Source organism: Salvelinus namaycush, unplaced genomic scaffold (assembly GCF_016432855.1).
Source record: "Salvelinus namaycush isolate Seneca unplaced genomic scaffold, SaNama_1.0 Scaffold974, whole genome shotgun sequence".
Classification (NCBI taxonomy): Eukaryota; Metazoa; Chordata; class Actinopteri; order Salmoniformes; family Salmonidae; genus Salvelinus; species Salvelinus namaycush.
In genome coordinates, this window is record NW_024061724.1 from 46,117 (window position 1) to 62,959 (window position 16,843).

General features: G+C 44.2%; 1 protein-coding gene across 1 annotated transcript in view; it reads left to right on the forward strand.

Moving 5' to 3' along the window:
• The first annotated feature begins 1,003 nt into the window (after positions 1-1,003).
• Positions 1,004-16,843, forward strand: part of LOC120043603 (neurobeachin-like protein 2) — a 48,793-nt gene continuing 32,953 nt past the window's right edge. The window contains exon 1 of the mRNA XM_038988166.1: positions 1,004-1,054. Within this exon, the coding sequence (XP_038844094.1) occupies positions 1,004-1,054 (51 nt within the window). The remainder of the gene's footprint in view (positions 1,055-16,843) is intronic.

Sequence of the window (16,843 nt, forward strand, 5' to 3'; positions counted from 1 at the left end):
CAATTAAGAATCCCCATTGAAAATGCTTTTAAGTCCAGTATTAGGAGTAATCTGTGTCAGGGAAACAGCCCCTACATGTCTGTTTATAGCATAGAAATGGATTTCTAGTTCTATTCCAATTAACCATAGGCTGATTCAAGTAATTAGGACAAATCCTTTGGGAACATTTGGCACAGACTAATGTCATTTCCCAGAAATCCCCATATTGCCTGTCAGTTCAATATGCACATTGTTCTCTCTTTTGAAGGATAATGATGCTCTTTATTATCTGTGAGATGCCAATGTTTTATTATGTTTGGGCTTCATCATCATATTCTATTTGATAACGTAAATATTATAACATACAACATGTTATAGCCTTTGTAAGTCCTGTTTAAATGTTTAGTTTATAACTTCTAGATGGACATTTTTAAAGGGTGGATGTATCTTTAAGAATATTACCTGTCCATACTACAGTGCGCTCGCAGTCTGTCGCGAAGCCAGAGGGTTTGCTTGAACGTTCCAAAAAGTGGATGTTTAGGAGACTTCTACAGAACGGCGTGGAGGCAACGTCCTGTCGCTTCACTGCGCCGACACTTTACTGTAGATATGGAAGGAGATGCATAACTGTATATTAAGACGTAAACCGTAATATAATAAGATACCATCTGACTGCTGTATCCGTGGGAATTACTTCGTAATTGGGGGATCATCATATTCATTCGGGTTTCTTTTGCTTTGGAATTCCTGATCTGTTCTTGCTCTTTACATTATTTCCACGGCAGATTGTTTTTTTTAACCATGTCTTTTATAATTAATTTGGCAATCTGCTAAACTTTGGGGAGAGCATACAATATTCTGTCTTTCGATCACTTTGGATACTGCGAGCTATGTTGCCAAGATGTTACAAGAGACCAATGTTTCGTTCTTTTTCCTGGAAACAATTTTAACGCAAACAAATGTAAAAGTACAATGATAAATTTATACTGAAACCAAGGGATTATACACAGAAGGACGGAGGAGAATGGCTTCGAAGGAGAGGTTGAATGAGCTGTGGATTTTATATTACACCAAGGTAAGTTTAATAGGGGGGGCTGACACCTGTTGTTGAATTGCAATTGTCCTATATTTGCTTGAACGCTTTATTCGAAGGTATCAACGGAAAACATGACTACAGTGCACACTACAGTTGGCAACCATATTTGCCAATGCTTGTTGTTCTGACAGTGAGCAGACGGAATCGTATGAGGAAGTATTTGGGATTCATGCAGGATGTATTTTGAGCGTGTCGACTCATAATTTCGCCTCTGTCCATAAACAGGCAGTTTTATTCCGTGATATGCCAACACTATCTACGGTTTAGTTTGTCTGATTTTGTGAAACATTGTTCTAATTCTATGCTAGTATAACTTGGCGTCGACAACTCTGCATCTGGTTCCTTTACCTGCTGGTTACTGCCAAGGTCAGAGACGGAAGAGGAAGCGAGACACCCCACTCGCTGTTTCTTTCTGGTCCAATTAAAGTCAATGAGCTAAGTAGACCAGACCCAGCTGCTACTGAATTAGTGTCTATGGGAGACCCACCCCGTTAAGTAGACCGGAACTGACCATTTTTTTCAATGGTAAACTGCCTGATTGAATCATCTTCATTTATCCACCATCTTTGGTCAGGTGCCCTCTTTACTTCCTGAATGTAGTTCCTACTTGTTACATGTATGTTTACTTTAGCAGAGTTGGGGTAGGCCTATAGATAGTTATCCTTCTCTTATTTGTTTAACAGATGATTTATTCAGAGATATGGGTCATAGCATAACATATTTGCAACATTGTATTGGCAGTGGTGTAGCGCAGTTTCACGGCCCCGCAAGGTCTGTACAAGCCCTGTGCAATGGGGCATAGAGAAAAATGTGCCGTTTTATAGCAAATGTCGTGGTATTTTACACATTTTTGCCATGAGGCTGAGAGAAAATGTTGCAGTTTTATAGCTAATTGCCCAAAAACTCGTAGTCCGTGCGCTATGCCAGCGTGTATCAGTTTGTAGACTACTGCATCAGCACCTGTTTGTGATACATTGTAGCCTACAAGAACACAACTGTTGCAACAATATTAGTATTTATCAGCGTCACAAAACTCCTTGTCTGAAATGTGCCGACAAATTAAAATGTGTGTTCTTGATATAGCCTACACACACTAGTGGTCTGCATTGCAACCCTGACAGATTACATGCAGGTAGGCCTAAAACAAACATTTCTATAAGAGTGGTGGAAAAAGACTTGTCCTTAGTTTATTTTAGAATTGGGTGTGACTACTAACTGGCAATGGTCAGTCATCCATCCTTTTTCATGAATCCCTTTTTGAATGAAAACATATTGCCTGGAAATTAATTAATGATACTAAATTATTCACTAGATTTTGCAATCTGTTTCAAATGCCTAAGGAAAAGTTGCAATGAGTACTGCAGTCTTTTCCTATTACGTTATATGCCTATTTTGAGGTGCAGTTGGTGACATTCCCTTCTACACCCATGCAACCATACCTAGGCCTTTCTCTTCCTCTCCTCTCATTAATTCCCTCCTCTACCTCATAGCTTGAGGCACTGGCAGGCATTGAGGGGTTAAACATGGCAGGAGACCTCCTCCTACCTCCTGTCCTGTTGGTTCACTTACAGAGGGCCCCTCCCTCACTAGGCCTACCTCCTGTCCTGTTGGTTCACTTACAGAGGAGGGCCCCTCCCTCACTAGGCCTACCTCCTGTCCTGTTGGTTCACTTACAGAGGAGGGCCCCTCCCTCACTAGGCCTACCTCCTGTCCCGTTGGTTCACTTACAGAGGAGGGCCCCTCCCTCACTAGGCCTACCTCCTGTCCTGTTGGTTCACTTACAGAGGAGGGCCCCTCCCTCACTAGGCCTACCTCCTGTCCCGTTGGTTCACTTACAGAGGAGGGCCCCTCCCTCACCAGGCCTACCTCCTGTCCTGTTGGTTCACTTACAGAGGAGGGCCCCTCCCTCACCAGGCCTACCTCCTGTCCCGTTGGTTCACTTACAGAGGAGGGCCCCTCCCTCACCAGGCCTACTTCCTGTCCTGTTGGTTCACTAACAGAGGAGGGCCCCTCCCTCACTAGGCCTACCTCCTGTCCTGTTGGTTCACTTACAGAGGAGGGCCCCTCCCTCACTAGGCCTACCTCCTGTCCCGTTGGTTCACTTACAGAGGGCCCCTCCCTCACCAGGCCTACCTCCTGTCCTGTTGGTTCACTTACAGAGGAGGGCCCCTCCCTCACTAGGCCTACCTCCTGTCCTGTTGGTTCGCTTACAGAGGAGGGCCCCTCCCTCACTAGGCCTACCTCCTGTCCTGTTGGTTCACTTACAGAGGAGGGCCCCTCCCTCACTAGGCCTACCTCCTGTCCTGTTGGTTCACTTACAGAGGAGGGCCCCTCCCTCACTAGGCCTACCTCCTGTCCTGTTGGTTCACTTACAGAGGAGGGCCCCTCCCTCACTAGGCCTACCTCCTGTCCTGTTGGTTCACTAACAGAGGAGGGCCCCTCCCTCACTAGGCCTACCTCCTGTCCTGTTGGTTCACTTACAGAGGAGGGCCCCTCCCTCACTAGGCCTACCTCCTGTCCTGTTGGTTCACTTACAGAGGAGGGCCCCTCCCTCACTAGGCCTACCTCCTGTCCTGTTGGTTCACTTACAGAGGGCCCCTCCCTCACTAGGCCTACCTCCTGTCCTGTTGGTTCACTTACAGAGGAGGGCCCCTCCCTCACCAGGCCTACCTCCTGTCCTGTTGGTTCACTAACAGAGGAGGGCCCCTCCCTCACTAGGCCTACCTCCTGTCCTGTTGGTTCACTTACAGAGGAGGGCCCCTCCCTCACTAGGCCTACCTCCTGTCCCGTTGGTTCACTAACAGAGGAGGGCCCCTCCCTCACCAGGCCTACCTCCTGTCCTGTTGGTTCACTTACAGAGGAGGGCCCCTCCCTCACTAGGCCTACCTCCTGTCCTGTTGGTTCACTTACAGAGGGCCCCTCCCTCACTAGGCCTACCTCCTGTCCTGTTGGTTCACTAACAGAGGAGGGCCCCTCCCTCACTAGGCCTACCTCCTGTCCTGTTGGTTCACTAACAGAGGAGGGCCCCTCCCTCACTAGGCCTACCTCCTGTCCTGTTGGTTCACTAACAGAGGAGGGCCCCTCCCTCACCAGGCCTACCTCCTGTCCTGTTGGTTCACTTACAGAGGAGGGCCCCTCCCTCACTAGGCCTACCTCCTGTCCTGTTGGTTCACTTACAGAGGGCCCCTCCCTCACTAGGCCTACCTCCTGTCCTGTTGGTTCACTTACAGAGGGCCCCTCCCTCACTAGGCCTACCTCCTGTCCCGTTGGTTCACTTACAGAGGAGGGCCCCTCCCTCACTAGGCCTACCTCCTGTCCTGTTGGTTCACTAACAGAGGAGGGCCCCTCCCTCACTAGGCCTACCTCCTGTCCTGTTGGTTCACTTACAGAGGAGGGCCCCTCCCTCACTAGGCCTACTTCCTGTCCTGTTGGTTCACTAACAGAGGAGGGCCCCTCCCCCACTTGGCCTACCTCCTGTCCTGTTGGTTCACTTACAGAGGGCCCCTCCCTCACTAGGCCTACCTCCTGTCCTGTTGGTTCACTTACAGAGGGCCCCTCCCTCACTAGGCCTACCTCCTGTCCCGTTGGTTCACTTACAGAGGAGGGCCCCTCCCTCACTAGGCCTACCTCCTGTCCCGTTGGTTCACTTACAGAGGGCCCCTCCCTCACTAGGCCTACCTCCTGTCCTGTTGGTTCACTAACAGAGGAGGGCCCCTCCCTCACTAGGCCTACCTCCTGTCCCGTTGGTTCACTTACATAGGAGGGCCCCTCCCTCACTAGGCCTACCTCCTGTCCTGTTGGTTCACTTACAGAGGAGGGCCCCTCCCTCACTAGGCCTACCTCCTGTCCTGTTGGTCCACTAACAGAGGAGGGCCCCTCCCTCACTAGGCCTACCTCCTGTTCTGTTGGTTCACTAACAGAGGAGGGCCCCTCCCTCACTAGGCCTACCTCCTATCCTGTTGGTTCACTTACAGAGGAGGGCCCCTCCCTCACTAGGCCTACCTCCTGTCCTGTTGGTTCACTTACAGAGGAGGGCCCCTCCCTCACTAGGCCTACTTCCTGTCCTGTTGGTTCACTAACAGAGGAGGGCCCCTCCCTCACTAGGCCTACCTCCTGTCCTGTTGGTTCACTTACAGAGGAGGGCCCCTCCCTCACCAGGCCTACCTCCTGTCCTGTTGGTTCACTAACAGAGGAGGGCCCCTCCCTCACTAGGCCTACCTCCTGTCCTGTTGGTTCACTTACAGAGGAGGGCCCCTCCCTCACTAGGCCTACCTCCTGTCCTGTTGGTTCACTTACAGAGGAGGGCCCCTCCCTCACTAGGCCTACCTCCTGTCCTGTTGGTTCACTTACAGAGGAGGGCCCCTCCCTCACTAGGCCTACTTCCTGTCCTGTTGGTCCACTAACAGCCCACATAGTATGCATCCAAAATGACACCCTATTCCCTATATAGTGCACTGCTTTTGACCAGGGCCTGCATAGGGAATAGGGTGTCGTTGAGGATGCAACCCCATTGCTGTTGGTTTAGATGCCCACACACAGTACATCTGGGTGGGGTCACATTTAGGGCTGGGACGATACCAGTATCTCAATATTTTTTTCCATGGCAAAAATGTAAACACGAAGCAGACCAAACTCGTTGGTCCTTTAACCTGCTGGATGTAACATATTGTGTGCTGTAGTTTGGAAAATAAATACATGTGACTCTGGATGACAACATAATGATGTTTGTTTCCAACATTAAGGCTGTTTTCCTAAACCCGCTTCGTATTTTGTTTCCTTGTCACTCTACTATTGAGTATCTCTATGTACTGGTTTTGTCCCAGCCCTAGTCACATTGGTTGATTGCATTTGTTTTTGAAATGGGACATTGTCATTGTTTAATAAGTATCTGCATGCAGAGTGGGTGCCAGTGTTTGAATATTATCTGGTGCGTCAGTCTTCTAAGTCAGGGTTTCCCAAACTTGGTCCTGGGGCCCCCCCTGGGTACATATTTTGGGTTTTGCCCATAGCACATCACAGCTGATTCAAATTATCAAAGCTTGATGATGAGTTGGTTATTTGAATCAGCTGTGTAGCGCTAGGACAAAAACCAGAAGGGGGCCGCAGGATAGAGTTTGGGAAACCCTTGTCTAAGTGAGGCTTCATTACTCATGGTTTTTATGGTGACCCCATTGTCTGCCGGTTAAACCTTTACTGTGTGTTCTAACAACTACTGTTAGATGTACGTAGTAGAGGTCGACCGATTTATGATTTTTCAACGCCGATACCGATTATTGGAGGACCAAAAAAAGCCAATGCCGATTTTTTAAAATATATATATATTTGTAATAATGACAATTACAACAATACTGAATGAACAATGAACACTTTTATTTTAACTTAATATAATACATCGATAAAATCAATTTAGTCTCAAATAAATAATGAAACATGTTCAATTTGGTTTAAATAATGCAAAAACAAAGTGTTGGAGAAGAAAGTAAAAGTGCAATATGTGCCATGTAAAAAAGCTAACGTTTAAGTTCCTTGCTCAGAACATGAGAACATATGAAAGCTGGTGGTTCCTTTTAACATGAGTCTTCAATATTACCAGGTAAGAAGTTTTAGGTTGTAGTTATTATAGGACTATTTCTCTCTATACCATTTGTATTTCATATACCTTTGACTATTGGATGTTCTAATAGGTACTTTAGTATTGCCAGCCTAATCTCGGGAGTTGATAGGCTTGATGTCATAAACAGCTTGAAGCATTGCGAAGAGCTGCTGACATACACAGGAAAGTGCTGTTTGAATGAATGCTTACGAGCCTGCTGCTGCCTACCACCGCTCAGTCAGACTGCTCTATCAAATCATAGACTTAATTATAATATAATAACACACAGAAATACAAGCCTTAGGTCATTAATATGGTCATATCCGGAAACTTTCAGTGAAATAGGGTACCGTTCCGTATTTTATCTAACGGGTGGCATCCATAAGTCTAAATATTACTGTTACATTGCACAACCTTCAATGTTATGTCATAATAAATTCTGGCAAATTAGTTCGCAACGAGCCAGGCGGCCCAAACTGTTGCATATACCCTGACTCTGCGTGCAATGAACGCAAGAGAAGTGACACAATTTCCCTAGTTTAATATTGCCTGCTAACATTAATTTATTTTAACTAAATATGCAGGTTTAAAAAAATATACTTCTGTGTATTGATTTTAAGAAAGGAATTGATGTTTATGGTTAGGTACATTCGTGCAACGATTGTACTTTTTTCGCAAATGCGCTTTTGTTAAATCATCCCCCGTTTGGCGAAGTTGGCTGTCTTTGTTAGGAAGAAATAGTCTTCACACAGTTCGCAACGAGCCAGGCGGCCCAAACTGCTGCATATACCCTGACTCTGTTGCACAGAATGCAAGAGAAGTGACACAATTTCCCTAGTTAAAAGAAATTCATGTTAGCAGGCAATATTAACTAAATATGCAGGTTTATATACTTGTGTATTGATTTTAAGAAAGGCGTTGGTTAGGTACACATTGGTGCAAAGACAGTGCTTTTTTCACGAATGCGCTTGTTAAATCCCCCGTTTGGCGAAGTAGGCTGTGATTCAATGATAAATTAACAGGCACCGCATCGATTATATGCAACGCAGGACAAGCTAGATAAACGAGTAATATCACCAACCATTTGTAGTTAACTAGTGATTATGTTAAGATTGATTGTTTTTTATAAGATGCGTTTAATGCTAGCTAGCACCTTACCTTGGCTCCTTGCTGCACTCGCATAACAGGTAGTCAGCCTGCCACGCAGTCTCCTCGTGGAGTGCAATGTAATCGGCCATGATCGGTGTCCAAAAATGCCAATTACCGATTGTTATGAAAACTTGAAATCGGCCCTAATTAAATCGGCCATTCCGATTAATCGGTCAACCTCTAGTACGTAGCCTATTTGACTTGTTCTTTAGACTGGCAAATCAACAGTAATGATCTGATTAGCCTGTGTGAGAGAAAGGTAGACTATTGACTAGTGTGTTCTAGACTGGGCATTGGACAAGATTTAACAGACTAGTGTGTTCCAGACTACCTAGGCCACCACAGGTGTAGGCCCCCATACTATCTCTTTCTCTCTCTCACTCTGTGACTCTCTCTCACTCTCTCTCTCTCTCTCTCTCTGTCCACTATCTGTGGGTGTACTGCTGAGCTCAGTGTTATGTTGTGTCTGCCCATCTGTGTCTAGCATCGGGTCATGACAGTCACCGCTGTACCATGTCAACCACTTCCTCCTGATCTGTCTCTCTGTGTGCGTCTCAAATAGCACCCTATGCCCTATATAGTGCACTACGTTTGACCAGGGCCCATAGAGCTCTGGTCAAAAGTAGTGAGCTATGTAGGGAATAGGGTGCCATTTGGGACACTATCTCTCTGCATTTTGGGGGACAACTGTGATGTCATGGAGCCACTTCCTTTCCTCATGAACCTTTCAGACTGACAGAGATGACTGCATTTACTCTGTTCAGCAGGGTTTTACAACACACACAGGCTGGGCATCAGGTACTTTTGCGAGGTAGTGAGATTTCAATTTGCATGTGTAGGATGGCTTGCAAATGAACAGAACCCAACCAACACATTGTGGTTGTTAATGAAATGAGAACACAGCCAAAGGGCACCCTATTCCCATAAAGAGCCCTATTGACCATTTCCGTATATATCATCCAAAGTCTGTCGCACTTAAATCCTGGAGGTAAATGAGGACCGACGCTGACGATATTGACCTGCATTTTGACATAATACAACAGAAAGGGTGTTCTCAGATGATTTCACAACATTACACTGTATGGTAATAATCACCTGCTGTGACTGTTTCTACTCAATGAATGGACTGAGGCGAGGTGTCACTCCATAACAACCTAACAGGTGACTTAACAATCACCTGCCCCTCCTATAGTCTCAATGAGAATGCAATGTTCTAGGTCTTTTGTTCAGTACCTGTAAGTCAAGTTAACATCTTCTATAGTATCATGTTTAAACTGGATGTCTGCCTGCGTACCTGTGTCTGACACTCATGTCACACACTCAGTATGGTGTCACTGTATGAACCAAATGGAGCATGAAGACATCTGAAACCATTTTAAGAAAGTATTTGACAATGTCTGCGTCCTAAACAGTTCCCTATCCTGTATATAGGCCCATAGGGTTCTGGTCAAAAGTAGTGTACTACATAGGGAACATGCTACCATTAGGACACAGTGTTTGAGCTTGCATTCGATGTGCACTTCAATGTCAGGAGTTGACTGTATTCAAAATGCCTGCCTGTCAAAATGCTCACACGCTGAATGCATGAGTCCTAGCCATCGCTCTGCTTCTCCAGAATCTGGAATAGAACATAGGACTTGCACTGGCACGTCAGGGACTGGAGCTGTGTGTCCTCTGATTTGTGCAATACATTCTTTACACACATCTTCATCAGACCCAGATTCAGCACTTACATAAAGCTTAGCAATCCTTTGCACATGTACCTGCACCTCGCTGTGCATGCAGAGGCTGTGTCCCCCACATGGCCCATAGGGGTCTGGTTAAACTGTGTATTATATAGAGAATGGCCCATAGGGGTCTGGTTAAACTACGTATTATATAGAGAATGGCCCATAGGGGTCTGGTTAAACTACGTATTATATAGAGAATGGCCCATAGGGGTCTGGTTAAACTATGTATTATACTGAGAATGGCCCATAGGGGTCTGGTTAAACTGTGTATTATATAGAGAATGGCCCATAGTGGTCTGGTTAAACTATGTATTATATAGAGAATAGGGTGCCATTTTGGAACGCAGTCAGTGAAATATCTCTCTTGTTTATCTTGGAGGGGAAAAAACTAATTTAGGCTATTGGCTGCCCTTCAGTGCTGCATATCTCTAACCTGTTTTTAAAGGGGAAATCTGGGATTTAAACAACAGGTTCTGATTGGGTAAAACAGTTTAACTAAATTCATAAGGAAGATTTTAAAACTATTTCAAGGCATCAGCACATCCTCAGTGTTGTCATGCAGGTATGGACATGCAGTGCCTTCAGAAAGTATTCATACCTCTGGACTTATTCCACATTTTGTTGTGTTACAGCTTGAATTCAAAATGGATTGAATATATATATATATATATTCTCTCGCCCATCTACACACACAATACCCCATAATGACATCACAATACCCCATAATGACATCACCATATCCCATAATGAAATCACAATACCCCATAATGACATCACAATACCCCATAATGACATCACAATACTCCATAATGACATCACAATACCCCATAATAACAAAGTGAAAACATGGTTTTAGAAATGTTAGCAAATGTATTAAAAAGGAAATGCAGAAATATCTCATTTACATTCACTACCGTTCAAAAGTTTGTGGTCACTTAGAAATTTCCTATTTTTGAAAGAAAATACACTTTTTTTGTCCATTAGAATAACATCAAATTGATCAGAAATACAGTGTAGACATTGTTAATGTTGTAAATGACTATTGTAGCTGGAAACGGCAGATTTTTTTAATGGAATATCTACATAGGCGTACAGAGGCCCATTATCAGCAACCATCACTCCTGTGTTCCAATGGCACGTTGTGTTAGCTAATCCAAGTTTATCATTTTAAAAGGCTAATTGATCATTAGAAAACCCTTTTGCAATTATGTCAGCACAGCTGAAAACGGTTGTGCTGATTAAAGAAGCAATAAAACCGGCCTTCTTTAGACTAGTTGAGTATCTGGAGCATCAGCATTTGTGGGTTCGATTACAGTTTCTGATCAATTTTATGTTATTTTCATCCACCAAAAATGTGTTCTTCTTTCAAAACAAGGACATTTCTAAGTGACCCCAAACTTTTGAACGGCAGTGTCAGTATTCACAGCCCTGAGTCAATACATGTTAGAATCACCTTTGGCAGTGATTACAGCTGTGAGTCTTTGGACACCTGGATTGTACAATATTTGCAAATTAATATTAAAAAATTCTTCAAGCTCTGTCAAGTTGGTTGTTGATCATTGCTAGACAGCCATTTTTCTAGTCTTGCTATAGATTTTTAAAGCCAAAACTGTAACTAGGCCACTCAGGAACATTCAATGTTGTCTTGGTAACCAACTCCAGTGTATATATGGCCTTGTTTTTAGTTTATTGTACCGCTGAAAGGTTGAATTTGTGTCCCAGTGTCTGTTGGAAAGTAGACTGAACCAGGTTTTCCTCTAGGAGTTTGCCTGTGCTTCGCTCTATTCCCTTTCTTTTCATTCTAAGAAACTCCTTAGTACTTGCCGATGACAAGCATACCCATAACACGATGCAGCCACCACCATGCTTGAACATATGAAGCGTGGTACTCAGTGACGTGTTGGATTTGACCCAAACATTCAGGACATAAAATAATATTTTTTGCAGTTTTACTTTAGTGCCTTATTGCAAAAAGGATGCATGTTCTGGCATATTGTTTTTGTTGACATTATGGGCTATTGTGTGTAGGCCAGGGACACAACATCTAAATGTAATCCATTTTTAAATTCAGGCTGTAACACAACAACATGTGGAAAAAGTAAAGGGGTGTGTGTGTGGATATTTTCTGAAGGCTCTGTATACAGTCACAATGATCTGATCATTAAAAGAGAGATTGTGGACTAGTCAGATCGTGTCAGATGGCTGTGTAGAGTTATGTACATTCTCAAGAGGCGGCTGTCTGCTATTGGACCCCAAGGTTATTGATTGTTCTTTTGACTGTCTTCATATATGTCATTACTGTTAGGGTGTACTGTAATAACAGGTTGAAGTGTTCATGAAAGTATGGACTGGTGCATCAATAGACAGCTATTTGAGAGAAAATATACAAATGAAGGCGGGTTCATAACTGGGTTCATAACACGAGGGAGTACTCACCTTCCTGACCGCACATGTAGTCCTAAATGTTATGAACAAGACCAGAGCATAGAGATACTGACCTGAAGGTTATGTACAGGACCGGAGCATAGAGATACTGACCTGAATGTTATGTACAGGACCAGAGCATAGAGATACTGACCTGAAGGTTATGTACAAGACCAGAGCATAGAGATACTGACCTGAATGTTATGTACAGGACCAGAGCATAGAGATACTGACCTGAATGTTATGTACAAGACCAGAGCATAAAGATACTGACCTGAATGTTATGTACAAGACCAGAGCATAGAGATACTGACCTGAATGTTATGAACAAGACCAGAGCATAGAGATACTTACCTGAAGGTTATGTACAGGACCAGAGCATAGAGATACTGACCTGAAGGTTATGTACAAGACCGGAGCATAGAGATACTGACCTGAAGGTTATGTACAAGACCAGAGCATAGAGATACTGACCTGAAGGTTATGAACAAGACCAGAGCATAGAGATACTGACCTGAAGGTTATGTACAAGACCAGAGCATAGAGATACTGACCTGAAGGTTATGTACAAGACCGGAGCATAGAGATACTGACCTGAAGGTTATGTACAGGACCAGAGCACAGTGATACTGTAGCTGATGCCCTCCAGAGGTAGTGACGTGGTGATGTCAGCCCTTCCACTGTTCCCCTGCCTGTGGGAGAGGAACATGGGCCCTGGTCAAAAGTAGGGTCCATGGAGATGGGAAAACACAAGTTTCTGGGGGATCAGGGGTAATTATGAGAAAGTAAAGCAGGGAAGCTGTGAGCTGCTGCCTGTCTGGAAAAGGAAATGGGTATAATCTCTCTGTCAGTAATTATCCTGGTGACTGTTCATCTATCTAATGACTGCCTGTGGTGGAGCAGAGCTGTAACTGACCACGGTGACAACCCCACTGTCACTCAGCTGTAGCAAAACCCTACACTACACCCTCCTATTAGACTTTACATGTGAGGCCCATAGGGCTCTGATGAGCAGAGATAAGGTATCGTACTCCCTCGGCCCTCCAGCTTCATCTGGCCTTCGCTAGTTCCCTGGCTGTGTCCCAACTGGCTCCCTATTCCCTAGATAGTGAACTATAGGCCCTGGTCAAAGGTAGTGCACTATGTAGGGAATAGGGTGCCATTTGGGATGCAGTCTCTGATTAGGATCCCTCCTGCACTGCAGCCTCCCTGGCCAGAGTCTGTTTACCAACAAGCAGCTGAATTAGGAAACCCAAAGTGCTCTTTGTTCCCCCTCCGCTGGTGCATGTCAGGAGGCTGGAGCGCCCCAGAATGTCAAGCAGCTCAGGGCAGCACAGCTGCACAGTCCGTCCCACATCCTCCAACCTCCTCCCGCCTTGGCAGCCGTTTAACGGGTGAAGTTTCCCCTAGGTACAGATCTAGGATCAGTGTCCCCACCCCTAATCCTAACCTTAACAGTTAGTGGGGAAAATGAAAAACTGACCGAAGATCAGCATCGAGGGGCAACTTCACCCTTGGCAGCCAAAGAGTAGTAGAGGGATCAGAGAGATCAGTGCAAATTAAACTTTTGATTATAACGTCAATAGTCATGGTATACACTTTTTATTTATTTTTTATTTAACATGTGGTTTTGTTTACAACAGAGAGTGTTGATAGTGTCGGAACAGGCTTTATAGTAGTAGTTGTGACATACTGTTTTGAGGATGTGAAATAGGCCTACTGTTGCATTATGGGTAAGTTGTTGTCGTCGTCTGCATTAGTAATAAATATGTGTTTATCAGAGGTCTGGCATTGGCTCAGGGGTCCAGGCATTGGCTCAGGGGTCCAGGCATTGGCTCAGGGGACTTGGGAGGTGAAAAGGGAAGGGCTAGTAAGGGGACATTTACAGGTGTTTGGCTCCAATGACATTACCTGCTACTGTGTGGCATTGGATGCATTCCATTCCAAATGGCACTCTATTCCCTTTATAGTGCACTACTTTTAACCAGGGATCTGGTCTAAAGTAGTGACTACATAGGGAATAGGGTGCCATTAGGGACACCACATTGCCTTCTGTTGTACTACTTTGTACTCATTTCCTGTATCTGTAAATATCGTTTAGATTCCCCTTGTATTTGTGGTTTGTAACTGTGAAATGTAAGGAAGTTCTCCTTTTTGTACTTCAGCTTGAAATAAGGGAACTATTGGTAAGAGGAGGAACACAGGGTAGTGGAACACTAGGCTCTATATGGATGGAACATGGACCTTTCACAATATGTAGGATATTACCAAGATGAATGTAGTCACTATTCACCCATGCAAGATGTTTTGACTGTAGTTTTAAGTCTGAATCACAGTGCTGTTTCAGTTTGTTCGTGTTTGTTGATATTATGTCCCTGGTGTACAGTACAGGACCATGTCCATCTGAGGATCTGGGCGATAGGAGCATGGCCAGACGTGATGTGCCTCCGCAGATCTACAGTATGTTCAGATATGAACTTGTGGTTATTGTCACCTATTCTGTGTGCCCTGGTTAAGCAGGAAGCTTACGCTTCCCATATCTACAGTATGTTCAAAAGAAGGCTATTATCAGCTGATCAGATATTTTGGTCCCCACAGCATCTCATCAGACACGTTGTGTTATCGTTGAATTGAGTTGGATGATGATGTAGATGTTCTTACTTGATGTGTTTATCTTTGTCATCCTCAGTCAACTCGGGGCTCATCTGTAAAAGAGACTTTGGTGTCAGTATGACTCCCTGATTTTAAAATAAAGGTGAAATCAATCAATCCAAACAGCAGCTTCAGTTAGAGTATCTCAGAAAGGCCCTAAACTAAATCTATTCACGTCTCCGCTGGAGCGGCTATTGCGCTGTTTCTTACCGCGTGTTGTTGGAACACCAAAGGAATATGACGATTGATACACATAAGTGAAGTTTCATGATAATCCTCGATGGATTATGGACACATGGTTTTGTTTAGGAATTGTTTTGTTGTTGACATTTTTGGCAATGTGAAACCAACCAGACCAGATTAAAAACAAACACAATGTAACAAATAATCTAACTCTGATTGGAACTGTAGCTGAAAACTGTGTGAAAACGCCCTACTTCCATTACTAGCCATGGTACGACTCCAAAGCTTTTTACAGGAATGAGGTTGTGTAGAAAGCCTTGTCTTTGTCATAGCAGAGCTAAGTTGATTAGGCCGTGTGTCTCAAACTGTAACACACAGTTCTAAGTGTTGTAAGTCCCAGGCTTGCTTCCTACTGTTGTGGCCCAGTCCAGAAGCTGCAATACCTTGTTTTGATTGCAGCTTTGCCGTGAATAGAGCAACAACACATTCATCACTTCCTTGATGTCAGTTCAACCCAGAGAACACAGAAAAGGTCATTGGTTTTATCAAGGGTTTTGTCATAGCGAGGTGAAGACTTTAATGCTGGGAATTGAGACACAGACAATGGTAAAAGCCTTTTTATGTTTTCTCTTGGAAAAGTAGAGTCATTTATTCTAGAGATTGAGAGATTTTTTAAAACCAGCATGATGAAATCCCATTGAGGTTGACATAAAGCTTCCAGCAACCTGATGAATGAGACAACTAATGCGGCTGCGTGGGTGTGTAGAGATAATTTATCAATACAGTAAGACTGAAAACGCAGAGACATTGTGCTAAGTTATAAAGGAGCTACTCCCTCTGTAAGCACTCTGTAATTGCATCATAATATGAGTCAGCCAGTCTCTAGTACCATTAGTCTGACTTGTCAGCTGTGGATTTGTGGAAGGCCGTCCGCCTTATTATTGGACGCCCACAAGACTAGATACTGAACAGCTTGATTGTAGGTAAGGCATATGTTGCCTAAGTGCCAGTCTGTTGGTGCTATTATTATGCCAGCTCCTTGCTGTCATTGTCAAGCCAAACATGACAATGAGTAACAATGAGTTTTCATGATACAGTGGTTCCTCATTATGCATTTGGGTCCCTAGGTTTTTATATGACCAAGTGGTTCCAATGACACATTTTGATACAAGCCACCCTTGCCTTGTGGCATTCTTCAACGAAGATGACTGACAAAACATTACGGTCGAACCAGATGTAAGTTGTTATAACGTCATAACGAGTCAAGCAAAAAATGTCACCGGACCAGACAGGACTTACTTGCTTCTCAATGTAATAAAGTAATGACTTTTCAAATAAGTTACCTTACACGTTATGTTGGCTGACAATTTGTTAGCTTTGCTGTCCTTACGAACCACATAGCATATCATTACAGCAGTATGTACCGGTATGTTTGCTAGCTACCTAATGTTAGTAGTTATACATCAAACTTGCCAGTATATTAACTATAGGCTATCTAACTACTGGAGTGATGCTTAGAATTCCATAAAAAAATGTATCCCTTTTTATTTTACCACTACAATCTGTTCTGTCAGACGAAACTGGAAAAAAACTACTTGTGTAGAAAGTAAACATCCGCACCTCGGTGGTGTCAACTGTGCTTATGTCTGCGTAATGAAAAAGTAGGGGAAAAATACAAACTTCTGACCTAGCGATCGATGACAAACGAGCTCGCTGCCCAGACATACATAATTACAAAGAGGAGATTCTCCTGATTTTAAAATGGTGCCCGTGTAACAGTTTTGATTCCATCCCTCTCCTCGCCCCTACCTGGGCTCGAACCAGGGACCCTCTGCACACATAGACAACAGCCACCCTCGAAGCATCGTTACCCATCGCTCCACAAAAGCCGCCGCCCTTGCAGAGCAACTACTTCCAGGTCTCAGAGCAAGTGACATCACCGATTGAAACGCTATTAGCGCGCACCCCGCTAACTAGCTATCCATTTCACACCGATTACACCTGACTTGAAAAAAAAACTAAATATACACATTGTGA